The 25,383-nt window shown below is 42.4% G+C and overlaps 7 protein-coding genes across 7 annotated transcripts; 3 read left to right on the top strand and 4 right to left on the bottom strand.

Annotated features, from left to right (window-relative positions):
* Nucleotides 1-16: 16 nt before the first annotated feature.
* BCR41DRAFT_351142 (MAS20 protein import receptor-domain-containing protein) lies at nucleotides 17-2,402 on the bottom strand. The gene is made up of 5 exons (XM_022023748.1): nucleotides 2,221-2,402; nucleotides 1,647-1,832; nucleotides 1,357-1,499; nucleotides 520-1,218; nucleotides 17-411 (listed from the first exon to the last, which is right to left on the bottom strand). The coding sequence occupies exons 1-5, from the start codon at nucleotides 2,336-2,338 to the stop codon at nucleotides 118-120; spliced, it is 1,440 nt and encodes a 479-aa protein (XP_021882564.1). The 5' UTR covers nucleotides 2,339-2,402; the 3' UTR covers nucleotides 17-117.
* A 428-nt stretch (nucleotides 2,403-2,830) lies between these two features.
* Nucleotides 2,831-3,430, bottom strand: BCR41DRAFT_291742 (40S ribosomal protein S27; the record flags this gene model as incomplete). The annotated part of the gene is made up of 2 exons (XM_022020358.1): nucleotides 2,831-2,944; nucleotides 3,323-3,430. Coding segments are annotated over 2 exons (222 nt in total), but the record flags the coding sequence as incomplete, so codon positions are not given.
* A 3,806-nt stretch (nucleotides 3,431-7,236) lies between these two features.
* Nucleotides 7,237-12,773, top strand: BCR41DRAFT_421137 (putative 1,3-beta-D-glucan synthase subunit; the record flags this gene model as incomplete). Its single annotated transcript, XM_022029987.1, has 3 exons — nucleotides 7,237-7,246; nucleotides 7,384-10,794; nucleotides 10,889-12,773. 3 exons carry the CDS (start codon nucleotides 7,237-7,239, stop codon nucleotides 12,748-12,750), a joined length of 5,283 nt encoding a protein of 1,760 aa, XP_021882562.1. The 3' UTR covers nucleotides 12,751-12,773.
* A 772-nt stretch (nucleotides 12,774-13,545) lies between these two features.
* Nucleotides 13,546-14,565, bottom strand: BCR41DRAFT_351137 (RlpA-like double-psi beta-barrel-protein domain-containing protein-containing protein). Its single transcript, XM_022023747.1, has 2 exons — nucleotides 14,148-14,565; nucleotides 13,546-13,919 (listed from the first exon to the last, which is right to left on the bottom strand). Exons 1-2 carry the CDS (start codon nucleotides 14,322-14,324, stop codon nucleotides 13,587-13,589), a joined length of 510 nt encoding a protein of 169 aa, XP_021882561.1. The 5' UTR covers nucleotides 14,325-14,565; the 3' UTR covers nucleotides 13,546-13,586.
* A 3,148-nt stretch (nucleotides 14,566-17,713) lies between these two features.
* Nucleotides 17,714-19,066, top strand: BCR41DRAFT_303775 (kinase-like domain-containing protein; the record flags this gene model as incomplete). The annotated part of the gene is made up of 2 exons (XM_022020732.1): nucleotides 17,714-17,963; nucleotides 18,066-19,066. 2 exons carry the CDS (start codon nucleotides 17,714-17,716, stop codon nucleotides 19,064-19,066), a joined length of 1,251 nt encoding a protein of 416 aa, XP_021882560.1.
* A 340-nt stretch (nucleotides 19,067-19,406) lies between these two features.
* On the bottom strand, nucleotides 19,407-21,527 carry BCR41DRAFT_395039 (hypothetical protein; the record flags this gene model as incomplete). The annotated part of the gene is made up of 3 exons (XM_022028693.1): nucleotides 19,407-19,891; nucleotides 19,996-21,306; nucleotides 21,458-21,527. The coding sequence occupies 3 exons, from the start codon at nucleotides 21,525-21,527 to the stop codon at nucleotides 19,407-19,409; spliced, it is 1,866 nt and encodes a 621-aa protein (XP_021882559.1).
* Nucleotides 21,528-23,732: 2,205 nt separating this feature from the next.
* On the top strand, nucleotides 23,733-25,102 carry BCR41DRAFT_351129 (hypothetical protein). The gene is made up of 3 exons (XM_022023746.1): nucleotides 23,733-23,807; nucleotides 23,886-24,331; nucleotides 24,436-25,102. Exons 2-3 carry the CDS (start codon nucleotides 24,003-24,005, stop codon nucleotides 25,016-25,018), a joined length of 912 nt encoding a protein of 303 aa, XP_021882558.1. The 5' UTR covers nucleotides 23,733-23,807; nucleotides 23,886-24,002; the 3' UTR covers nucleotides 25,019-25,102.
* Nucleotides 25,103-25,383: the final 281 nt, after the last annotated feature.

The raw sequence follows: 25,383 nt of genomic DNA, 5'->3' as shown, positions 1-25,383 counted from the left end.
TGCGTACTGAAATATATCCGTGTAAAAAGTCGCCTTTAATCGATTCAATAAGAAAAGAAATTAGCGATAATGCTAAAAATGACCCGAAATAAATATGGTACAGCTCTCCTTTCATTTTTATTGGGAGGATTCGCAGAGGGGACACATGCACTTGAAACGATAGTGTTGGAAAAGCTCTTGACGTCGCTGCTCCGTTGAAAGGGTGCCATTCTTCTGATCAATAAAGCCAACATGGAGTTCCTCACCAGCCTTGATATCCTTGCTTGCAACAACTGACATGTTATTATTATGTTCCAAGAAGACAATCTTTGCATTCGGATCACATGAATGCGACACGTAGGATGTAACTCTGTAGAATCCAGCACCGACAACAGGAGCATCGTGCACACTGCGGTATTGTTCAGGGGAAGGCTATACAGATCAAATGATAAATGACAAAATGGATACATGAGTAAAAACAGTAACGACCTACTAACAATTGGCTACAAATATCACTCGAGTGCCTTTCGAATGAATTACCTCTACAGATCGATCTGCATCCAATGAAGTGGAGATACCATAGGCATTATAGAGCAATTTACCCTTCAAGGTCAAATAACGCTCCTCATTAATAAACTCCTCGATTCCGGGGATTTTCGATCCAAGAGCGACCTTCAAAAGAGATATTTCTTTCTCCTCTGCTGCCGAAGGGCGGACTTCCAAGAAGCGCAAACGCTCGATGTGATCGAAAAGGTTGTACTCCTCGCCACTGTTCAAAGTCTCTTCGTGGACCATACGAACCAAAAATTTGGCAATCATCTCGGGATACTTGTTGTTAGTCTCCTTGGTATAGTCATAAAGTGCGCGCTCTGGGGTCGAAGCATCTTCAGAATCTTTGGTGCAAAGAACAGCATGGAATTCTGTCGTGGCCGTCTTCTGGCAGGTTTCAGAGCAGTAGACAACCTTGCTACAGGTAGCACAGCGAACTCTGTCTTCAGCAGCTATCTGTTTCAAACAGTAGTGACAGAACTCTTTGCCTTCCAAAGACGGCTCCAATGAGCTTATGATAGGAGTTTCAGAGTAGATGGTTTCTCCAGCAGCAAAGTCTTTGGTGACGAACAATCCGCGACGAACAACCTTCTGTCCCTCAGCTGTAATACCTTCAGGCAGCTCATCAACTTTCACATTCATCTCCTTGGGTGGGAAGATGGTATAATACTTCTCTTGTTTCTTGTGAACCTATCGTAATCACAGAAAATAAAGTGAAAATCATAATATATCAGTTAATGGCGTTCATGTTACTAGTCCATAGTTCATCCTACCATAGGAGCTCATGTAAAACCTTATTGGGATTACGGATAATTGTTATTAACTTACATCCATGCTCAACATGCCCATAACCAATGTGAAGACTTCCGGAGGAATTGTCTTCTGGTAAACCATGACCAACTCTGCAGGAGCAGGGTAGACTTTCAATGCCTTGTAGAAACAAATGGCAGCCGTGTCGTAGCCCTCAGGACCTAATTGACCGTTGATAAAAAAATATATATCATAATGGAGATCAAAAGTGGACTAATCAGTCACAGTGTTGGATAGATTTGTTCAATTCTAGTTCGTTGTGGATGACGTAGCGCAGAAAAGTAGATCTGAACCAAAAGAGAACACACCTCGAGTAAAATGTGCTTCACCGGTGGAAAGCTGTTCCATGCAGAACTTCTCACGCGCCTCCATCGATGTAGGGAATTCATCCTCCTTGATACTTGCTAACGCCTCCTCAACGGTCTTGGCAGTCTTAGTGACCTTCTTTTTTTCTTCTTCCTTCTGCTGCTTCAAAGCACGCTTCTTCTCCTTCTCTAAAAAAAAAAAAAAAAAAAAAAAAAAGATAAATAACAGCTCATGTTAGTTTCTCCTTACGCCTTTCATGATCGTATTATAAGCGGTATACTCGCGGAAGATCAATTCAAGTTCCATATTTTGTTTTGCAAATTACACAATTGAAGGGGGTACAAAAATAGTATTTGATATGATTCGACGAAACACTAAAGATTCAAGAGCAAAAAGTAATGAGGAACATAAGCAATGTAATTTCTTCGAATCAAGCTGACTGAATTCGAGAAAGAATACATGCTTATGTATCTACGTTTGCGCATGGCGATCCCTCATTCATGCTCTTTAAGAGAACGTATGCAACAAAAGCGAAAAGCAAGGAAGAAGAAAAGAATGGCGGTCAAGGGTACATACTCAACTTGCGACGAAAATCGGGGTCATTTCTACGCTTCTGGTCAAAATAAATGGCATAGCCGATAGTAGCGACAGCAATAGTGCCGACGGTAGCCGCAACAATAGTTGAGGTCTTCATGATGTGCGGTTCGAGAAGAAAGAAAAGGAGAGAGGTAAGAAGAGAACGGAAAAGAAAATAATACCATAAAAATGAAATGAGCTGTTGACAAAATTCTGCAGTAAACAGTCCCGATGAAGGTTGAGATGGCACATCACGTGTACAGGTAACTGTACTTTTATGGAAAAGATACCGAGATTGCCAGAAATAATATGATAAACGTGCAGCAATTATGCCATCATTACAAAGCCCAAGAGAGAATCATAGAATATACATAACACGAAAACTCATGAAATATATTTTTTTTTTTGCTAAAAAGCGCCCATGAAATTCTTTCAACATTTTATTGCTAAGAAAACATTCAGATCAAGCATAGCGCTTAGGCTTGCTTGCGGCGGAAAGAGCAGCCTAAAATGAGATAATGAAAAAAACAGACGTTGACCATTAAAAAAAAGATCATGACAGATCGTGGAAGATGAAACATTCCTCAAAATTGATTTAAATTTACAACATACCCTCGGTCAAGCGGGTAATACCACCAGTGGGCTGAGCAAGAACGTTAGCGCAGCTTGAGCACATGACGACAGTCTGCGCGTGCGAGAAGACAGTGGTAATCTGAACGCATCCCTGGAGAGAGAATAAGTCGAACAAATGAGAGACAAGAATAACAGCATCAGCACAACAGTGATTTTGATCTCACAAATTGATTGTGCAATAATCCCTGTAGATCCTGTTTACAGATGCAACTCATAGCAGCAACAGCAACTGAATGTCGTTGTGTAATACGATAGGGATATTTCCTGGCGGTCACCGATTATCAATGCTTGTCTAGTTGAATCTCGATATTGAAAGAAGGCGTACTCAGACGACTGCAAAGTTGAATATCTTTTTTTTTTTTTATCTCATTATTTTATGAAGAATGACTGGCTGCAAATAAATATATAATATAAAGTCCTAGATCCTGACGTTCCTGCAAACTTCCTGATGTAATGAATGAACACTTACAGGGCACTTGACATCCATGAAGTAAGAGTTGGGAGACTGCACGAGTCTCTTCAACTTGTGAGTCTTCTGCTCATGAGCGTGAGAGGGGTTCAAGAGATCGACAGCCAACTGTTGTGACAATCGAGAGATGTAAGTGCATAGGTTGGTGTTAGTCTCATCAAGTTATTTTGTCTGGTGCCCATATACTGAGATTATTGCTTGCTGATATATCCATTTAGAAAGTGGCTTCACTGATGGGTTGATGACTTCCGAAATTATCGCCTTTTTTTTGTAACATCCTAGGCGCTTTGTATTTTTGAACAAAGTTTCATCATGCAATGAAGTTTAGAGATGATGCATACTGTTCCAAATCCTCGGATTTCTCCGTGATGTTATATAGTAAGTGATGCATTAGTGATATTTTTTCATTATCAGAAGACACTTGCTGACGGAACAATAAATCTCAATGCCAGTGATGTTCCTATTGAGAGACTTTTCCAAAGGCTAATTCGGAGAAACGCCATAGATTCGTTCAGTCCGAAAATATGATGCAGACTTCATAATCGATGTAGAAGATGTTTCTAATGGATGGCTGACTCCAGTATGATCCCGTATCCGTCCAGTATAAAGCATCTTCGATCAAGGAGGTGTAGTTCAGTTCACGTGACTTGCCATCTTGTACTGAATCAAAAGGGAAGAACTTAATTTTGAAGAGATGTCCAAAAAAAATAACGCTTCGTTTGCTTGTCTAAGCCACATCTATAGAAACCCCAGTGCTCATGTGGAGGTAATGCCATAAACGTCTGCCTTTTCGTTGTCGCAAGACATGTGTCCAACTGTGTTCCAATGATTCTTGGAACAGAAAGAGCGGCCTCTGATGCAACACAATTTAGCGTGAGCATCATACAATCTTTTATGTAAGTAGAAATGATGGAAGGTAACGTCAGACTTACTCAAGGAAAGCTTGTTGAAAGGACATACGGATGGGTTTCATTACTCGTAATATCCGTCAGCGACGGCATTTTTGGAGCTTGAACCAATAGAATTCGCGAACCCGATAAACGTTAAAATATTGTCCACTTAGGTTGAGACCATCCATAAGCAATACCTCCAGACCATGGGCTCAAATTGTCTGGAGCAAACCTCCGGGAAAGTGTGGAGGGTAACAGGTCTACAGCCAGACTTTGAAAAGAGGGCTGGAATCAAGTATGGAACGATCTCTTTGATGCGATCGGCGTGGTCAGAGGCCCAACAAGCCGTTTCAGTAATATATCGTTTATAAATGTAGATGTCGTAAAATCAACACACTCCAATTTCGATCCGCAAATGAAGTCATCCTGGACTCAGAGTCGAATTATGATCGTTATTGGGATATTCAACTAGAATTTTGCGTGAAGCAATGGATCTGATGTACAATTTGGTGTCTCGAAGTATGTGCTAGCAGTGGTTACCTTGTAGTTGTTCGTCGTGCATTCATTGCTTTTGGAGGTATCTTACGCGCTTTGGACGCTATCCTAGATAATCTATACTGATTCAAATAATTGAGTGCTGAAGCGCAACAGAGCTCGAGATTAAATAACCTGTCGCCTTCATGTGTCCGCCGTGGTTGAAGAATATATTGACCGACCTGTGTAAATCCATACACAGTAATAAAATTTGAGTTTGAAATACAGACGGCACCAAAAGCTTCATCTTAGGAGGCGAGTAGTTTTTTTTTAAAAAAATAAAAATAAAAAAAAAAAAAATCCGGTACAGGCTGTGTTCAATCCGAAGTCTTTCAGGAGAACAAAGTCGTGTCTACAATCTGCTTCAGAGAAGGAATTCATCGTATTTGAAGCTATTGTTTTGGCCTGATACGTTACGCTTTTGATGAAATTTACTCCTTGGGGCCAGGATAGTGTATTTGATGATAGTTGAGCTAAGATTGCAATTGGGTAGAGACATGGTGGCATCACAAGATAATTGTTGAGTTAGACTGATACTGAGCATAGGTGAGATGTGCATTTGGTCTTTCTCCCAACACAGAAGTGACAATAAGAGTACAACGTGCCTTGTCAATGTCTCAAAAATATACGGACAGGGAATGATTGAGTAACAGTAAAAAAGTGCTGTCTAAAATGTAAACAATAGAAGGAATAACAAGTCAGAAAAAGCTAAGTGAGGCATTGTTTATCGCCGTTGACTTTAGAACGCAAGCATGGCTTGATCGCGATAGAGCGTTCTGCCTTGAAGTAGGAATGAGAGTAAAAAGGTGATAATTAGAAGTCATCATTTCGAAAAACCGTTCCTTCTTACACTGCATTGTATTCATGCCATCCATGTGAATTGAGAAATTAAGAGATATGGATTGATTCCATGATAAAGATCTAAGGAAAGAAAACAAAAATATCTTCATCTTAGTGGTCTTTGGAAGGATGGAATAAATTTGCCTGCAGGCACACGCATTGATAATGCAAGAAGATTACAAAAAAAAGATTGCGTCTTAATGAGTACAAAAAATGAGATCAAAGTTGCAGCTAACCTAAACAACACAAATAACACAAATTCAGGAACACTTTTTTTTTAAGATAATTCTTTTCCATCTTCTCAACGGTCCTCGAGTCTTGGACATTAATCACTACTGCTGCTGTTCCTCTCAATGTACTGATACATCGTGTAGGACACTTCAGCACTTATCCTCAGTCTTAAACAATTTATTACTCCTCTCTGGTGGTAGGAGCAGCGGTTTGGAGTTGCTATCGAAGAACAACATTACACGCGGTGTCGTCAGAGATGACTTTGTGGACACCGAGCTTGATGTCGTACAAACAGCTCAGGGAGCAAACACAATTTGTATGCTATTCATTCCACAAACATTATTTCTATTGATTCTTATAAATAAATCCTTTTTACGCTGAAATCCATGCTGAATTGAAGTTGCAAAATCCACATATTAAAATCGCCCGCGCTGCTTTTTAGGGCCATACATGGTCATCACCGAAATTGTAAAGGGATATACACACAGAGACCCATCTACACCTTATTCTTTGCTTTTGTTTTTCTTCGTAGAGCCTCCTGGGAACCTGTTTCGAGGCGGTATCGGAGAGACTCATTTGGATATGTGAGGTTAAGAAGGATGCGCAGGGATGAGATTATATAGTGACAAATGCTTGGAGGTCCGGGGGACACCATGAGCTGAAATATTTTCTGGCATTACTACTTTACCTCCGTATTAAGAACCCAGGCTCAAGCAATCCCACTAGTATAGATATCCAGAACCAATGGAGATGTAACTTCAGGGCTGAAGTAGGCAATTTAATAGTACGATATCTATAGCCATTGATAAACAACACGGGGTAACAATGACGGCTTTAGCATCGTCAATCTGATGTTGGTCAACAACATTAACTCACTGCCGTTTTTAAGTTATTTACCCAAAACACGTATGGCATTCCCTGTTGTGCTCTGCAGGTGGAATCGAGATCACAAAATTATTTCTTGCTCCTGTTCTTGTTCTTCATTCTCTAAGTTCTCTGAGCGCTTTCCCTCACTCTTTCTTCTTCATCTTTCTCACTTCTTTATTTTCACCTTCGCATTTCCTTGACACATCGTCTGTTTATTCCATAATTGTTTGGTTATTAAACCTAATATTATATATCTAACTACGCTTATATATTGTTATCCAACCTCTATTTCTTTTCATCTTACTTGGTCACCCCACTTCTCAGACATCAACTAATCCAGGCAATAGCATATTTCAGGCGCATATCGTATAGACACAATCTTAACTATTGCTCTCCCTTCAGCATATATATTTAATTTTTAATATTATGAACTCGTCAACATCACAACTACCTTATCCCCAATATAATGAGCATGATTTGCCGAGGAGAGAAACAGATAATTCCTCTAGCTCCCAGCGTTCTCTTGTCTACCCCCCAGTAGCAGGTTTTAGAATGAGTACTGGTATGTCTTACAGTATTCAATGAGTTGACACCAGAAAAGAGATACGAACATGCACTACAGCACAGGCTCTGAAGCCTACAGTCTCTTGTCGATCTCCAACTATACTTAATAGTAGTGGTTTGCTTTGAATTTTATAGATCGACCAGAGAGCGAACAAACGAGAGCTTCTCAAACGTACAGCGGAACGTATTTTTCTAGCTCAGAGGACCCACAGTATCCAACTGGGGCTTCTGAAATTGATCTCTTTGGCCCTCTTCGTGGCCCTGACGATGGTCGCTATATCGGCTATGCGCCATCCTCTGAAGCACTCCTGTCTCTTCTTGAAAGCAAACGTAGCCTTCTCCCTGGTCAACAATATCAATATGGGAACCTCTCTTCCGCAGATAACATCCAAATGTCCTCTCAACCACCACCGAATCCTTACCCTTCATGGACCATTGAGAAGCAGGTGCCTCTAACGCGCGAGGAGATCGAAGGAATTATGCTTGATTTAACCAGGAAATTCGGCTTCCAGGCTGACAACATGCGTAACCAATATGAAGCATTCATGACCATGCTTGATTCGAGGGCGTCTCGAATGAGCCCTGTACAGGCATTAACAACAGTCCATGCAGATTACATTGGAGGAGAGCATGCCAACTACCGTAAGTGGTACTTTGCGGCGCAGCTGGATCTAGATGACCATATGGGTTATCACTCAGCTCCAGGGAAGGACAAGAAGGTGAACCGCGACTATATGGCTCCGCAACCTGGCGCCGTCAGCATTGAAGCCCATGAAAACCTTGCAATGGCCGAGGAACACTGGAAGACAAAAATGAATCAAATGTCACACTTTGACCGCGCTCGTCAAGTCGCGCTCTATCTCTTACTTTGGGGAGAAGGGGCACAAATCCGATTCTTACCTGAGTGTCTCTGCTTCATCTATAAGTGTGCTGAGGATTACTACCTGTCACCTGAATGCCAACAGCTGGAGAATCCTGTTATAGAAGGAGAGTACCTCCGTAATATTGTTATGCCCATCTACCGATTCATCCGCAACCAGTCCTATGAAATCCAGGGAGGTAAATATGTCAAGCGTGAACGAGATCACAGCTCTGTGATTGGCTACGATGACATCAACCAGGCATTCTGGAGCCCTGAGGGCATCGCACGCATTCAACTTAAGGACAAAACAAGGCTAGTGGATATACACATTGGCAAACGCTGGATGGTTCTCAACCAAGTGAATTGGGAGTCCGCATTCCGCAAGACTTATATTGAGAAGCGGACCTGGCTCCATTTGGCCGTCAACTTTACGCGCATTTGGATCATCCATGTTGTCCCTTTTTGGTACTTTACGGCTTGGAACTCTAGCTTTATTTACATGGATAAGGAAATAGATGGAGAAGGTGTCCATTACTCTATCGTTGCACTTGGAGGAGCCATCGCCACACTGATTATGCTACTTGGCGTCATTTGTGAATTCATGTTTATTCCTTTAACATGGAGCAACTCTTCGATGTTAGTACGTCGACTAGCAATCCTTGTCGTGGTGCTAGTCCTTAATGCCGGCCCTTCAGTATACGTCTGCGGTATCAGTCGTACTGGCACAGCTTCCATGATTGTCGGCATCACTCAGCTTACTATCTCGCTTATTACTACTCTAGTTTTTGCCATCGTTCCATCAAACCAGCTTTTTGGAGCTTTCACAAAGGCGACTCGGAAGAATCTGGCCTCGCAAACCTTCACTGCTTCCTTCCCTAAGCTCAACCGGTCAAGTCGCGCGCTTTCATATTTCCTCTGGACTCTTATTTTTGCTTGCAAGATGGTCGAATCATACTTCTTCCTTGCACGGTCCTTCAAAGAACCCCTCAAAGTTTTGTATTCCCAACGTATCCTCAACTGTAAGGATAAATTTATTGGGCAATCGCTCTGTAATATTATGCCTGTCTTTACCATCATTGTCATGCTCGTTGTAGACTTTGTGTTGTTCTTTCTGGATACATATCTGTGGTATGTCATATGGAACACAATTTTCTCTGTCTTCCTTTCGTTTAAACTCGGGATCTCTGTTTGGACACCATGGCGCGATATCTTCTCTCGTTTACCAAAACGCATATATGCCAAAATCTTGGCTGCCGCTGATATGGACATCAAGTATAAACCCAAGGTCCTTTGCTCGCAAATCTGGAACGCGATTGTCATTTCGATGTATCGTGAGCATTTATTATCTATCGAGCACGTGCAGCGCCTCCTTTACCAGCAGGTGCCGTCTGAGAACGAAATCAAGCGTACGCTCAAGGCTCCCATTTTTTTCGTGGCCCAAGAGGACTCCTCACTTCAGACTGAATTCTACCCTAAGCACTCAGAGGCCGAGCGACGCATCACCTTTTTTGCCCAGTCGCTCGCCACTCCTATTCACGAGCCACTCCCTGTCGATAAAATGCCTACATTTACGGTACTAGTCCCTCATTATTCCGAAAAAACTCTTCTCTCACTCCGTGAAGTCATCAGAGAAGAAGACCAGAATAGTCGCGTCACACTGTTGGAATATTTGAAGCAGCTCCACCCTGTCGAATGGGACAACTTTGTCAGGGATACAAAAATCTTGGCGGAGGAGTCGACAATGTTTGGAAGTGCCGCCAGCAGTACTGGTCTGGACAGCGAGAAGGGTAGCATGAAAGATATGGGCAAGGTCAAAAGCGACGACCTTCCTTTTTACTGTATCGGTTTCAAGTCTGCTGCACCTGAGTACACTCTTCGCACCCGTATCTGGGCATCCCTCCGTGCACAAACGCTGTATCGCACTGTTTCTGGGTTTATGAACTACTCCAAGGCCATCAAACTCCTCTATCGTGTCGAAAATCCTGCCGTGGTACAGCAATTCGGCGGAAATGGGGATCGCTTAGAACGCGAGCTTGACCGGCTTTCACGACAGAAGTTTAAATTCTTAGTCTCCATGCAGCGATATACAAAATTCAGCAAGGAGGAAGCAGAGAACGCCGAGTTTTTATTACGCGCTTACCCTCAGCTTCAGATCACGTATCTTGATGAGCACCCGTCGGATGTCGAAGGAGAGGAGCCTATTGTGTACTCAGTGCTTATTGATGGTCAATGTGAGGTACTGCCGGACGGCAAGCGTAAGCCTCGTTTCATGATTCGCCTTCCTGGCAACCCTATCCTAGGAGATGGCAAGTCAGACAACCAAAACCACGCCATCGTTTTTTCTCGAGGCGAGTATATCCAGTTAGTCGATGCCAACCAAGACAATTATCTAGAGGAAACTCTCAAGATTCGCAATGTCCTTGGGGAATTTGAGCAATATCATACCCCTGGAGTATCTCCTTATTCGCCTCAGATCGAATCCAAGGATGTACCTGAGCCTGTGGCCATTGTTGGTGCTCGCGAGTACATTTTCTCGGAGAATATTGGCGTTTTGGGAGATGTTGCTGCTGGAAAAGAGCAGACATTTGGCACGTTGACTCAGCGCATGATGGCCAAAATTGGTGGCAAACTGCATTATGGACATCCTGATTTCCTCAACTTTATCTTCATGTCTACACGCGGGGGTAAGGATACAGCTGTTTGTGGGACTAACAATGTTGACATTAAGCATGATGAATATCAGGTTAATTTATGATTCATTGATGATTAATAACCTAGGCGTCAGTAAGGCACAGAAGGGCTTGCATTTGAACGAAGATATCTATGCTGGTATGATGGCTTTCAGCCGCGGTGGGAGGATCAAGCACACAGAGTATATTCAGTGCGGGAAGGGTCGCGACCTTGGATTCGGCTCTATCCTCAATTTTAACACCAAGATCGGCACTGGGATGGGAGAGCAAATGCTATCGCGAGAGTATTATTACTTGGGGACACAGCTACCGCTCGATCGCTTCCTTACTTTCTACTATGCTCACCCTGGATTCCATGTTAACAACATATTCATTATGCTTTCAATCCAACTCTTCTTATTCTCAATGCTCTTTATCGGTGCTATGGCATCATCGGTCGAAGTTTGTTCTGATATTGCACAAGATAGCTGTGTGAACTTGGTGCCTGTGTACGACTGGATCAAGCGCTGTGTTCTTTCCATATTCCTTGTCTTCTTTATTGCCTTCTTGCCTCTGTTTCTTCAGGAATTCATGGAGCGCGGCTTTGCTAGGAGCATCATCCGTCTAGGAAAACATTTCATGTCGCTTTCGCCTTTGTTTGAGGTATTTGTGACACAAATCTACGCCAATTCGATTTTGACCAACCTGTCGTTCGGTGGAGCTCGTTATATTGCCACCGGCCGTGGATTCGCAACGACCCGGACACCCTTTGCGCTGCTCTACCCCCGTTTTGCTGGACCTTCGCTGTACTTGGGCATACGCATGCTCATCATGCTGATCTTTGCATCGCTCACTATGTGGGTTCCTCATCTGATATACTTCTGGGTCTCAGTCCTGGCGCTGATTATTTCGCCCTTCATCTTTAACCCCCACCAATTTGCGTTCACAGACTTTTTAATCGACTACCGCGAATTTTTGAGATGGCTCTCCCGCGGTAACTCAAGGACACATGTTTCGTCATGGATTTCATATTGTCGCACCCTCCGCACTCGTATCACAGGTTACAAGCGTAAAAGGCTCGGACATCCTTCAGAGAAACTTGGCGGCGACATTCCCAGAGCCAATTTTTTGCTTATTTTTTTCTCAGAGATCGTCCTCCCTTTCATACAGATGAGCCTCTGCACTATTTGCTACATGTTTGTCCGATCCTTTCCTAGCATGGTCACTAACAATGGTACTGCTGTCTTTACAAGTGGATTGCTTCGCGTTGGGATTTTTGCTCTTGGTCCTCTAGTAGTTAATGCTGGCGTACTGGCGGTCCTGTTCGGGGTATCACTACTCCTGGGGCCCCTCATGAATATGTGCTGTATCAAGTTTGGATCAATCATGGCTGCTATCGCGCATGCAATTGCAGTCATCTCGCAAATATTCTTCTTCGAAGCAATTTGGGCATTGGAAGCTTGGAATGCTGCCCATGCGGTGTTAGGAGTAATTGCAGCTATCTCTGTCCAACGATTTGCCTTCAAGGTCACGATAACCATGTTCTTGACACGTGAATTCAAGCATGATGAGACTAACCGTGCTTGGTGGACAGGCAAGTGGCATGGCCGTGGTTTGGGCTTGCATGCAGTCTCACAGCCGCTTCGCGAGTACTTGTGCAAGATAATTGAGATGTCTATGTTTTCTTGCGATTTCATTATGGGACACTTGATCTTGTTTATGCTGTTCCCAGCTTGCTTGATTCCTTGGGCGGACCGTTGGCATTCAATCATGTTGTTCTGGCTACGGCCCAGCAAGCAGATCCGACCACCCATTTTTCCTGCAAAGATAAGAGCGCAGCGCCGGCGTGTTGCTTGGAGATATGGTATATTGTTCGTTGTGGTATTTGTAGCATTTATTATGATGATTATTGCGCCCTTGTTCTTCCAGCAACTCTTACCTCAGCACTTGGAAAAGCTCATTCCAATTTAAAGGTCCTTCTCCGCACCCTTCCCTTTCTAGTTTTGGCCCATGTCTTTACGCCAATAAAATGATGCTGATAGCACTAAAACACCCCTCATGAAATAAGTGCGACTACCTCGGTTCCAAGAATAGTTTTTTCATTTACATAACCAGTGCTGTAATTGCATTGGAAGGATGTGATCAACAATATCGCATATAAAAAGAGGTTTCACTTTGTGCCCAACGGCAAAATGCGGATTGCCAAACCCTCTTTTTTTTTTTTTTTTTTTTTTCCCAATGATGCCCAGAACATGTCGTTCATAATGCGGCTGCATGTTTCCAAGTTACTGAATATTTCATTTTACTTTCTTGGACGTGCTTCATTGGTCGCGAATGGCCATCGTCTTTCGAGGAGAGTAAGCGAAGCAACTATTATACACGTATATTTATCCGTACCATTGGTTTCTTATCAGTGGCGCTTGACTTTATTTTTTAAAAGGTCTGACAGCTAGCGAATTTGTGAGTACCCGAGAGGATGTTCAAAAATGCCTCATCCAATTTTGCATTTTTATTGAGCTGTCAATTAAAAAATTTTGGTTTGACAGGTGGTGCCTCTTTTTGGTATGCGACGAATGCCAAAATATCAATCACTCAACTGCCAAGCCAGCCTTGTAAATAACTGCGTAGGGAAATCAACAAAGAGTGAAGTAGCATTTGTTTTTTACATAATTTTTCAATGTAGAAATAAAGGACCAGCCTTATTTTCTCTTTCTCTGCGCTCTCTATCTGTCATAATCATCTACTTTTCGTTTTTTCGTACATCTTAAAAAAAAGAAAAAAAAAAAAAGGTTTTCCGGAAAGTGTATCTAGTTGGAACGGGCCTTGGGGGATTTAGGCCATTTGAGGTTTCCGCGAGAAGGGCAACGGATAAACTCGTATTTAGTGTGAATGACACCGCGACTCAGGGGAGCCAAAGCCTTGAAGGCGGAGGCCGTTAAATCGATCTGGTTGGGTTTGCAACCGGCGCAATCATCGATAATACGGACAATAATTGAGCGACGTCCAGATGTGATCCTAGCACATTCAAAACAAGCAGCGCGGTAGCCACCCACATAGTGCTTCATACGAACAGCTCCAATATACCAGCCGTCTTTAGCGTCAACGTGGCTGTTACCCAATAGAGTGCCATAGCAAGCAGCCTTTTTTTATCAAGGAAATAAACCGAGAGAAATACAACGAAAAATATGATCCATCCATCCATCCGCATAAATATATAAAAGTAAAAAGTTAATGTCTGAATAAAATTCTATCGCTGAATAAAAGTACCAGAAGTTCCATTCTCAGGTACATTGTGAGAAGCACGCGAAAGTTTCCAACACTTGTCAAAATCTTAATTGATATTACAGTTTTAGAGATGGGACACTTACGCCTTTTAGGTCGTGTCCATTGAACCAGGTGGACACACCATTCATCTTCCTGTTGAAACGGACTCTTTGTGTAGGGGCATTGGGCTTCCTTTTCTTATTACTCTTGCCAGCCTCAACCACGGCGATGAGAGCAATGATGACTATAAAAAGGAGGGTTGAAAAATGAGAGAACTTCATGACAAAGGAGAAGCCTTTTGTTTTTGTTTTTTTTATGCGTGAAAAAGGAAAATTGAATTAAAGCGACAGTGAGAGAAAAAAGGAATGAAACAAGTATAACCAAAGAAATGTGTTACAGGCCTTTGCGTTAGAAGCTGGGGAGATATATGGAGAATGTCAAGATCGAAGGCTACTTTCGTATTGAGGAAGAGTGGAAGAAGAAGAAGAAGAAAAGTGCTGATATTTATTTATTTATTTTTTTTTTTTAAAAAAAAAAAAAAAAAAAAAGATTGAACGAAGGAAATCTTGGCTGCCAACTACTATTTTCCTTATATTGATTAACACTAATCTAGTTCTTCCGTTATTGTTCTTGGTGTCTTATTAGAAATAAAGCATCTTAATGAAGGTGCACGACAAGACACGGCATGTGGAGATCAAAATGGCGGAAGACTTGTTAGACGAGAGCAATTTTTTAATTCGTGTCTCAATGTATGTTTGTTGAATGTGAGCACTTTATGAATGAGCATAGAAATCGAAACAATACAGATTACACGCATTTCATAAGAAGAGAAAGATCCTAAAGTAGCAACCGATGCTTTCAAAGGAAAGTTGCGCCGTGCAGCAATAAAGCCAATTTTGTGTTTATACACATTAGCTTCAGTTGTAAAGCTGTTATTAACAACTCGGTGTGTTGATTGATATTAATTTGCCTTTCATTTCTTTCGATTTTTTTATGTAATCACATCAGCAATTGGAAAGATATCCCATTTATGCTCTTCATTATGCTGCAAGTCGCGTTACTACATTGCAGGATTGTTATTGGTCCGGAATCAATTGGATACTAAACATTCTTGAATTGAAATAAATACGGGTTTCTATCGCTTTAAGTGATTGGAAGAGGAAGATTTGCTCGCCTTTATTTGTTATCGAGCCTAAATGGCATAGAGTTCATTTATTGTTGATGTCTACAGAAGCTATTACATTCTCTCTTCCTTATTAGATTGTACATGTAGAATATATATATATCTACAAATAAGGAAATAGCTCAGCTTCAGATGAATAGGCATACCAGACATAAAATAATATGATAATGATTCTCACACGTATAGGAAATGAAAATTTCCTACAATCAGGTGATCAATTGATGTTCAGTAGTACCCTTAAGAGTCTTTTTAATTGCGGAGGCTCCTTTCAAGACTCGTTTCCACATCAATCCCTTTTCATCAAACTACTCTTCTGACATCAACAAAACGCACGCAAGATCCAACGGAGAAGCGCTTGATTCATTTCTAGGCTCATCGCCGTGCTTCTGCCTGACTTCAACGTAACAAGACAAAAGAAAAGAAAAAGAAAAAAAAGAAAAAAAAAAGAATCAAGAACAAGAAACAGTGAATCATACAACTTGAAATATCTATCTCACATCGCACCCCAGCTTCTTTCCTTGCATCACTATTTTTGATTTTAGCTTTTTCAGCACTTCAATTTTTTTCCCTCTACCTCTTTATCCCTTTCTTTGCTTACACCGTAAAGACTGCGACCTTACTACCTTGCTACCTGCCTGCTGCTGCCTATTTTCCCTTGTCTGTTGTGCTTTCTACATAAAATAAGAATAATCATCGTTGCTCATAATTCGTTCTCGTTATGTCTCCTTCTCCTTTGCAGAATGACCTTGTTGAAGCTGAAGAGGGCGAGATCATTGAGCTGGATGACCACCAACAACGGCAGCATCAACCCTTGAACGGAGCGACTTCCTCTTCAAGCAGTGTCGGGATAACAAGGAAACCTTCTTCGGACGATATCAACGGAAACAAGAGACGCGCTTCCTTCTCCTCCTCCAGTAATGGTTGCACGCATGACGCGGATGAAGACAGCCGAGAACGAAGTAGAATTAGAGAGCAGGAAAATCAGGTTAAGAATCAGAGCATTCGTGATCACATAGTATCCTCTCCATCGCTCAATGACCCAAACTCACCTGTCAAAATGCGAAAAATCCGCCATACAGATCCTGCATCTTCTTCACTTCCAGCTTCATCGTCTTCTCGTTCGAGCCCTTCGGAAGATTTGAAGGCAATCCATATTAGAGATTCGCCGATTCCAGATAAAGATAGGGATATTGAGATGACACCCGCAAGCCCTGCGCACTCGACAACATCGTCTGATCATAGAAGCACTACAAGCTCACATCGTGCAGAATATAGGAGGTCCCAGAGTAGAGATGAAGACGGCTCTTATCGCCGTCGCCACAGAGACAGATCATCTGACCGTCATTATAGTCGTTCAGATCGTCATAGCCGCAGTCGATCTAGAAGAAGTCCGAGCCCACGGTATACATCTTCTCGAAGGTAACGTCATCCTTTGAATTCGCAATGGCACTCAGAAGCGAAAGCCTTGGCTTTTTTTAACTCTTTTTTTTTTTTTTCCTTGTTTTTTGTCGTTGTCATCGTGCTATTTGCATGTCCTAAATTATACGTTGTACTGACTCTGATAGAGATGACAGGAGATCTTCAAGGGACGGCTCCTATTCTGATCGTCGGGACTATGACAGAGGGCGCTCTTCTCGTTCGTCATCTAGCAGAGACTACCGAGCGTCACATCCTATCATGACGTCCGGAAGACATTATGATGACCGATCTGATCGTAGTTTTGAACAGGAATTGGAGCGTTATACTAGGGAAAAGTCGCGCCGCCGGGAGGACAGCCATAGCAGAAACTCAGACAGGGATATTTCGAAGGAGCGCAGAGAGCGAGACGAAAGAAACATTTCTGAAAGGAAGTCTGAGAAACCAGCCGGGTAAATCGCTTTTTTGTTTTTGTTTTATTTTTATTTTTTTATATGTTAGCTCCTGAGGCTAATTTAATTTGTGCACAATTTATATAGCTCTCGAAGCGGCACTCCAGCGATCGACAAGCCCGCTTTGCCCAAGGATACAAAGCCTGCAGTTAAAGAGATTGCTAAGGAGACATCAGTTCCTATCAGAATAGATGTCAAAACTGATCCTCCCAAGAAGAAAGAAGAGGAACCAGAAATTGATATACCCATTTTGATTGAGGAAGAAAAGGACGAAGCGGCACTATTAGAAGAGCGGCACAGAAAGCGCCAAGAGATGCTTGATCGACTGAAGAAGCAGGCTGAGAAAACTTCTACTCCAACCACACCATCTTCAAGCAGCATCACGCCAATCATAGCAGCAGCGTCTCCATTGAGTATCAACCCTGTTAGTCCTGTAGCTGTCAGCACCCCTGGCTCGGCTATTGATAGCCAACCCGGTACACCCACTAGCGCTATTATGGAAGATAGGTCATTTCATAAAGCACCATTATCGACTCGGAAAACAGCAAGTGAAATTGCCATTCTCAAATCAAAGGATGCATATGAAAATGTGACTAATGGTACTGACACAGAACACGACATGTCTGCAGCTGATTACCATGAGTCTGCGCCCTCTTTGCCTGCAGAAACAAGGAAGGCGCTTCCTGCTAAGGATTCCGTAGAGATCGACATGTTTGCAGATCTGGAAGATGATGACATGTTCAGTTTGGGAGATGTGCCTGATGTCACTGTTCCCAGTAAGGTAACAGTCAAGGTTGCTGTAGCAGAAACTGCTGCCGACTATAACCCTACACTTGTTGATAATTGGGATGATGCAGAAGGATACTATCGTAAGTAAAAGACCTGTACTTGCAATATGTAGGAAGCTATTACCTATCTTCATTCTTTTTTCACATTTTAATTTATTTTTATTTTTATTTTTATTTTTTTAGGCTTCGGACACGGCGAAATACTTGATGGCCGATATCTAGTGACAAGTGTGTTGGGTAAGGGTGTTTTTTCTTCTGTGGTGAAGGCGCGCGATACTAAAGCGGATGATGCCGAGGTTGCTATCAAGATTTTACGCAGCAATGAGACAATGTACAAAGCAGGCAAGAAGGAGCTAGAAATTTTGAAGCGATTGATGGCGAACGACCCCCACAACCGCAAGCACATTATTCGTCTGCTACGCCATTTCGACCATCGTGGACATCTGTGTCTCGTCTTTGAATCGCTCTCGATGAATCTGCGTGAGGTATTGAAGAAATTTGGTAAAGATGTAGGCCTCAATATCAATGCCGTCAGGATTTACGCCCAGCAACTGTTTTTGGCCCTTTCATTACTCAAGAAGAGCAACATTTTACATGCGGATATTAAACCAGACAACATCTTGGTCAATGAAGCCAAGAATGTACTTAAACTGTGCGATTTGGGGTCTGCCTCCGACACAAGCGAAAATGAAATTACACCATACTTGGTCAGTCGGTTCTACCGTGCGCCGGAGATCATCCTTGGCCTTCCATATGATCCTGCATTGGACATGTGGTCGATTGGATGTACCCTTTATGAGCTTTTCACGGGCAAAATCTTGTTCTCTGGCCGCAGCAATAATCAGATGCTGAAACACATGATGGATTTGAAAGGGCCTTTCTCAAAGAAGATGATTCGAAAGGGACAGTTCTATTTGAATCATTTTGATGAAGATTGCAATTTTTTGTCGGTTGAGGTGGAGAAGGTGACTCAGAAGGATGTGGTAAAGACTATCCAAGTCTCCAAACCAACCAAGGATTTGAAGACGAGGCTGATGCCTTACACTGCCAATATGTCACCAGCCGATGTCATTCAGGTGAACCATTTTATCAACCTACTGGAGCGATGTTTACATTTGAACCCTGAACATCGGATTACTCCTCAAGAGGCTCTGGTACATCCCTTTATCAAGTCTCAAAAGTAGTTATTGAATAAACTACAAGAAGTAGAGCAAAAAGACATACTTCTATTTATATAATTTTGTTTTTTGTGATGACGACCTTTTTCATTTTAATAAAGAATGGTAAGGATGGCACTATAGGATGGCAGTGAATAGAGTACACGGAGGGAGTTAATAATAGAAAGAAAGAAAGAAAGAAAGAAAGAAAGAAAAAAATAAAGCTGTAGTGAACTATCGATGGAATGCTGAGAGATAATGTGGGGAGAAAGAAAGAGGAGGTAAAAAATAAGGATTATGTCGCTTTGCAAGCATGAAAATGACGACGTCAATTTTGTCGGTTGTTTGAAAAATAGCCCTCTTGTCTCTAATACCGCACATTGACTTGGCCTTGACTCGGTGAGGCACTGGGGGTGATGTCCTGCATCATAGACATGGGCCTGCTAGGTCCAGGAGGAGGTCCATTTGAGGAAGACACTGGTGGGTGGCCCATCCTGGGTCCTCCTCCACCAGGCATGTGACCTTGATGGTGCAGTGGCGGTGGTGGTAATGAGCTTCTCGGTGGTCCTGGTGGTCCTGCTCGGCCATGCTGCGGTGGCATTGGGTAACCAGAACGATCATGTCCCATCATTCCAGCATGGTTTACCATACTGATTGTGTCTGCAAACACCCCATTGGCTTGTGCGATAGGACAGTCCTTGTGTGCCAGTAACAGCGCCTTGAGATGAATAATTTCATCACGAAGTGCCGCTGTTTGGCTCTGAAGATGTTCATTGTCTGTTGTCAAGTACTCCACTTTTTGTTGCAAGTTCGCCAACCACTGTTTCTTACGCTGTCGGCATTTGAGCGCAGCTGATGTCACAAAGGAGAGAAAAAAGAAGAGAAGTGGGTTAGCTTAATAGCTCAACTATATCTATATATTTTTTCTCTCTGTAAGTTATTAATTTGATTCTTACCTTGACGATTACGCTCTAAAAAGTTCTTTCGCTTCTCCTCCTCATCCATTTTATCATCGCCAGTTCCAGTGTTCTGCTTCTTCTTGGCACTGCCATTAGTGTTACTATTATTATTATCATTATTGCTATTGTTTGTTGCTCCTTCACCACCATAGCCAGATTTAGATTGCTCAGAATCATCACTATTATCCTCTGATGTCATACGGCTTCGTCGCACGCCACGAACGAACGCTGGTTCCACTCCATTTTTGGGAAGTTGAGGAGCTGCGACCATGCCTGGCATACCCGGGAGGCTCTGACCACTCTGGGCAGGACCACTTGTTGGATGTGCATTGACACGAGACTGAGAGCTTATGTGTGGCGGAGGTGGTGGTGGACCATGCGAATGATGCTGTTGATGCAAATTCTGTTGACCACTTGGACCATTTCCATTTGCATCCGAACCTTCCCTCTTGACCCACATCTCCCTATGAGTCGCTTGAGCTTGACTTAAAAGATGCAGATTTCCATAACCGTTCATATTATCCACATGTTGAGGCCCTTGTGATGACATATTATAACTATCATTCATGGACGGTGCATGGTTATTCTGATTACTATAGTTCTGAGACGGCCGCGACCCTGGTCCTCCTCCTCCTTGGTGTTGTGAAGATTGTTGCTGGTGTGATGTCAGAGAGTGTGATGGGTTATAGGTTGAAGAAGAATATGGCTCTGAAGTATGGAGAGCCACTGCAGGCACAGGTAAAGGTCCAGGGGCACCAACAAATGGTAGTCCATTGTCAGCAAGAGGTGCACCTGAGGTGAAAATGTTAGAGATGGAGGATGACGGTGGGGGAAACGACCCCAGTGGCAACGGATTTTGTGTGGTCTTTTCATCAAACACAATCGGGTTCTGAGGACCTTCCAACATGGATGGAGAGAGAGGTCCCATCCTTAGGGACTGTGCATCCCACCCAAATTGATCTGTTCCCGGTGCCAATCGTCCGGACATTGCCTCGATGGGTGGAAGTACAGGCTTTGGTGTTTCAGCATTTGGTTCCGAGCTCCCATTCGCTGTTGTAGATGTAGTTGTGCTTGTAGTAGCTGCTGTTGATGTCACTATTGCATTGGATGATCCTCCTTTTTGTGAACCTGTGGCAAAGCTCTGCTCAAACGGATTAGGTTCCATATCCAGTTTGTTAGAACATTGCTGTAGGTATCTCATGGGACTTCCACCATTAATTGGGGCAACCACTGGTTTTTTGGCCTTGTCATCATCAGCAGATGTGGCGATGATATATGGAACAGAGTTGGTTGGTGAGGGAGGCAAGTCTGTGCAAGGAATAAAGGTCAAAAATTTGGGCAGCATGTTAGAAGAGAAAATCTCTGTGTCCAATGCCGTCAGATGCCCCGTGCGTAGAATTTGGATAGATGCCAAAAACCCAAAGGTCATTTATTTCTTTCCCTTTTTTCCTCCACTTACTGATGGAAGATTTGCCCGACACTTCATTGCCAGGGGCAAGATCTCTTGACAGTGATCCAACGGTAGTCATAACTTTTTGTTCAAAACAAAATCTGAAGAGCGACGTTTTTTTGTAAAATTTGTGCTTAAAATGCTGATGGGACTGGAGAGAAAGACAAGCCGAACAGTCCAGTCCGATATGAATATTTTTATAATAATGCCACTCAGTGGTTGAATGTTTTTCTTCCTTTGTTGACTACGTTTACTTCTTTTAGATTCGCTTCATAAGAATGATAGCCTAAGACAAACATTCCAAGGAGAGACAAAGAAAGGATCAGATTTCACTATGATACTAGTGTATTTTTCATGTTCACTCTGGCCACTGATGAATCATAGACGGGAGCGTGGCTATGGGGAAGTTTTATATAAACAAAGTAAATAAATAAAAAGACCGAAAAGGAGCTATCGCTCCTCTGCCGCGAGAAAACGGAGCGATACCTCGTGAGCTACGAAAGTATTGAACGTGGCAAGAAACAATATTGCTACTCAGAAGAAGAAAAAAAAAAAGGCATACAGAAGTAAAGGAGAAACAGGATTCACATGCAAAAGCAATGAAAAAGAACAAAGCGAAATGCATAAATGTCAGAAAGAAAGTGGAAGTTGTACGTTCCGATGTAGTGTGTACTTTTTTTTTTCTGTTTTATGTGTGAGTCTTATTACTGAAACCAGTCAGCTTCTTGGTTTTGGACGAGTGATTCCAGTCAGTGCACAAAATAGAGAGACAAGGACAAAAGGGGGTTTGGGGAAAAACGACCGCCGCACACATTCACTTGAAGGGGAAGGGGGAAGAGCAAAGTATGATGTACACTTGAAGACCGAAAGGAAAAGGAGGAGAGAGAAAAGAGAGAGAGCCCAAATGATTCAAGGGACAGCAAGTATCGGATAGACACCACAATAATAACAATAATAAAAACATACAGTTACACGTCAAAAAAGGATATTAACGAGTTAACGTAAACTTCTTTTTTCCTTTTTCTTTTTTCTATTGCGTTCTATTACAGTCGCCAGTGGTGGAAGCAGTTGGTATAATGTGAGCGGTGAATTTGAAAGAAATGTCCGTAATGAAGATTTGTTTTTAAAAAAAAAAAAAAAATGTTCAGAAAATAAGAGCAGCTCGTTAACAGGCGGCTATATGACGAAATCAAGTTCTGCACAAGCACTGCGTGGACAAATAAGGGAACAAGGGGGAAAGAAAAAAGATGGAAAAGGTTCAATGGGAATAAAAGTGAAATGTACTTGATGGAAAGGGGTGACAATGAGAAGAAAAAGAAGAGAAGAAATTTTTGCAAGTATAGCCGGATATATGGTTTATAAAAAAAAAAAAAAAAAAAAAAAAAAAGTGGCGGGAAAGATTGTGCTAGACTGCAAGGATTATTAATCAATTCAAATCAGTTAGATAGCAAAGAAATGATCATTGTAGATGAGAAAAGGTCTTACAATAAGTAACTGTAAAAGAAAAGAAAAGAAAAGAAAAAAAACAAAAAGAGGTGATGGTAATGTTGTATGGTTGTATCTTAAAAGTTGAATGTGAATGGTGAGAATAGAAAAATATAACGTTGTTTGAGCGAATGGTGAATATGCTTATCAAAACCAATACGAAATCCTACTGGTTGGGATACAGTATGTACACTGGTGTAATACGTCATCATCTGCCTTTTTTAATTGGCCAATTAGCGTTGAGAACTAATCAATCTGCATTTTAGGCCGTCGGTTGTAGACATGTTCAACCCCCTTCTTTGCCGCCTTAATAGATTTTGTATTTAAGGATGAGAGAACCAATCAGAATGATCTTTACAAAATGGTCACTGGGTGCCCATCAAAGCTTTTTTAGAACTGACGTGCCTGGGTAGGTTGTAGGGAACGCACGTGCCTGTGACTGGTGTGACAAGCAATTGGATCTTTTTGTGTAAACAAAAAAAAAAAAAAAAAAAAAAATTTAGTGGCTAGCAACTGCCTGCGTTCCAACATCTACTTCCTCCTCTTACTCCCACCATCACCCCATTCTCTTACCTTTCCCTTTACCTTTTCTTTACCACTTTTTTTCTTCTTTATTTTTTCTTTAAATTCTTTAATCATCAAATAAATCACTATGGCAAAGGCTGTCGCTTCCAAGGTTACCAAGGCCGACAAGGTTTCTAAAAAGGAGAAGAAGGTCGTCAAGGCTGCCTCCTCTGACTCTGACTCTTCCTCCTCCTCCTCATCATCGTCATCGTCATCATCATCCTCGGACAGCGAGTCTTCTGATTCAGAGTCTGAGAAGGAAGAGGTGAAGAAGGAGATCAAGAAGGTGACCAAAAAGGAGGTCAAGAAGGTAGAAAAGAAAGAGTCTTCTGATTCTGATAGTTCATCGTCCTCTTCTGACTCTGACTCTGACTCTGATGATGAGAAGGAACAAGAAGAGAAACCCAAAAAGACGGAAAAGAAGGCTGAGACTTCATCTGATTCCGATTCAAGCTCTGACTCTGATTCGGATGATGAGAAGGATGAGGCTGAGGAGGATACCAAAATGGATGTTGACAAAGAGGATGGCTCCTCTTCTGAGTCCAGCTCCTCTGAATCCTCTAGTTCTTCGTCCGATTCCGACTCGGACGCAGAGTCAGATTCGGATGACAAGAAGCGAAAGGCCGATACCGAACAAGCCCCAGTCGTCAAGAAGGCCAAGACTGAGACCGCTGCTGCTCCTTCCAATGATGATAGCTCTGCTTCCACTACTGTTTTCGTTGGTGGTCTCTCCTGGAACGTTGATAATGACTGGCTTCGTCAGGAGTTTGAGGGATGTGGCGATATTGCTGATGTTCGCGTCATTACCGATCGTGATTCCCAAAGATCTAAAGGGTATGCTTCATTTATGTTTAAATTACGGTTGTTGAAATGCAAACAGATGTAACATCTATTCTAACAGCCAATTGAAATACTTTTGTTTTAATTTAACGCTACAGCTATGGTTATGTCGAGTTTGCTAATGCCGAGGGTGCCAAAGCCGCTTTGGCCCTTGCTGGAAAGGAAATTGATGGCCGTCCCATCCGTGTCGATATTTCTGAAGGTCGTCCCAAGAAGGAGGCAAAGTCTTTCAATAACAACACTCCCCAGGGCGAGGCTTCTGATACTCTCTTCGTCGGTAATTTGAGCTTTTCTGCCACTGAGGATGATCTCCGCAGCGCCTTTGCTGAGTGTGGTGAGATCATCTCTGTCCGTCTTCCCACTGATCGTGAGACTGGTCAGCCCAAGGGATTCGGTTACATTCAGTTCAAGACAATTGAAGAGGCCAAGGCTGCCATTGCCTGGAATGGCTCTGACCTCGCTGGTCGTCCCTGCCGTCTCGATTTTGCCGGAAAGAAGCCTGAGCGTTCTGAGGGTGGTGGTGGTGGTGGCCGTGGCGGTCGTGGTGGCGCCCGTGGTGGCCGTGGTGGCCGTGGTGGTCCCCGTGGTGGTGGTGGTCGTGGTGGCCCCCGGGGCGGTCGTGGTGGCTCTACCAACCGTGGAGGCTTCGGTTCTTTCCAAGGATCCAAGGTCACCTTTTAAGAAAACTGGTCTCTCTTAAAAACAAGTATTTCTTTTTCACATTCTTTTCTCAATTGGCATTTTGTTTTTTATCATCATTATTCGTTTTTTTTTTTTTTTTTTTTCTATTTGATCTACCATGACGCATTCTTCAATCTCATCCTCAACCATCAAAAAAAAAAAAAAAAAAAAAAAAAAAGAAGTCCATACCGGTTGTACATTATCACGATTGGGCGGTGTGTGTGATCTTGCCGCCACTAGACGCAGTAATATAAATCACGGTCATCCTCATTATAATCATTTTTGTAGAATGATTCAATAAAAAAAAACAAATCTTTATTTAATTTTGTGTTAATTGTTAGTTACATGTGTCTAATTTGTGTTTA

This window comes from Lobosporangium transversale, assembly GCF_002105155.1.
Source record: "Lobosporangium transversale strain NRRL 3116 chromosome Unknown BCR41scaffold_13, whole genome shotgun sequence".
Taxonomy (NCBI): domain Eukaryota; kingdom Fungi; phylum Mortierellomycota; class Mortierellomycetes; order Mortierellales; family Mortierellaceae; genus Lobosporangium; species Lobosporangium transversale.
Note: the sequence above shows the minus strand (reverse complement) of the source record. Positions and strands in the feature narration are given on the sequence as shown.

What these genes read in the sequence shown, in the direction of transcription:
- BCR41DRAFT_351142 (XM_022023748.1), bottom strand. Translation starts at nt 2,338, where the DNA reads ATGAAGACCTCAACTATTGTTGCGGCTACCGTCGGCACTATTGCTGTC. An exon ending in CGATTTTCGTCGCAAGTTGA is followed by an intron (nt 1,833 to 2,220) that starts GTATGTACCCTT and finishes TTTTTTTTTTAG; the next exon opens with AGAAGGAGAAGAAGCGTGCT. An exon ending in ATGCAGATCGATCTGTAGAG is followed by an intron (nt 412 to 519) that starts GTAATTCATTCG and finishes TGATCTGTATAG; the next exon opens with CCTTCCCCTGAACAATACCG.
- BCR41DRAFT_351137 (XM_022023747.1), bottom strand. Translation starts at nt 14,324, where the DNA reads ATGAAGTTCTCTCATTTTTCAACCCTCCTTTTTATAGTCATCATTGCT. An exon ending in ATGGACACGACCTAAAAGGC is followed by an intron (nt 13,920 to 14,147) that starts GTAAGTGTCCCA and finishes TGATAAAAAAAG; the next exon opens with GCTGCTTGCTATGGCACTCT.
- BCR41DRAFT_351129 (XM_022023746.1), top strand. Translation starts at nt 24,003, where the DNA reads ATGGATGTTGACAAAGAGGATGGCTCCTCTTCTGAGTCCAGCTCCTCT. An exon ending in GATTCCCAAAGATCTAAAGG is followed by an intron (nt 24,332 to 24,435) that starts GTATGCTTCATT and finishes TTAACGCTACAG; the next exon opens with CTATGGTTATGTCGAGTTTG.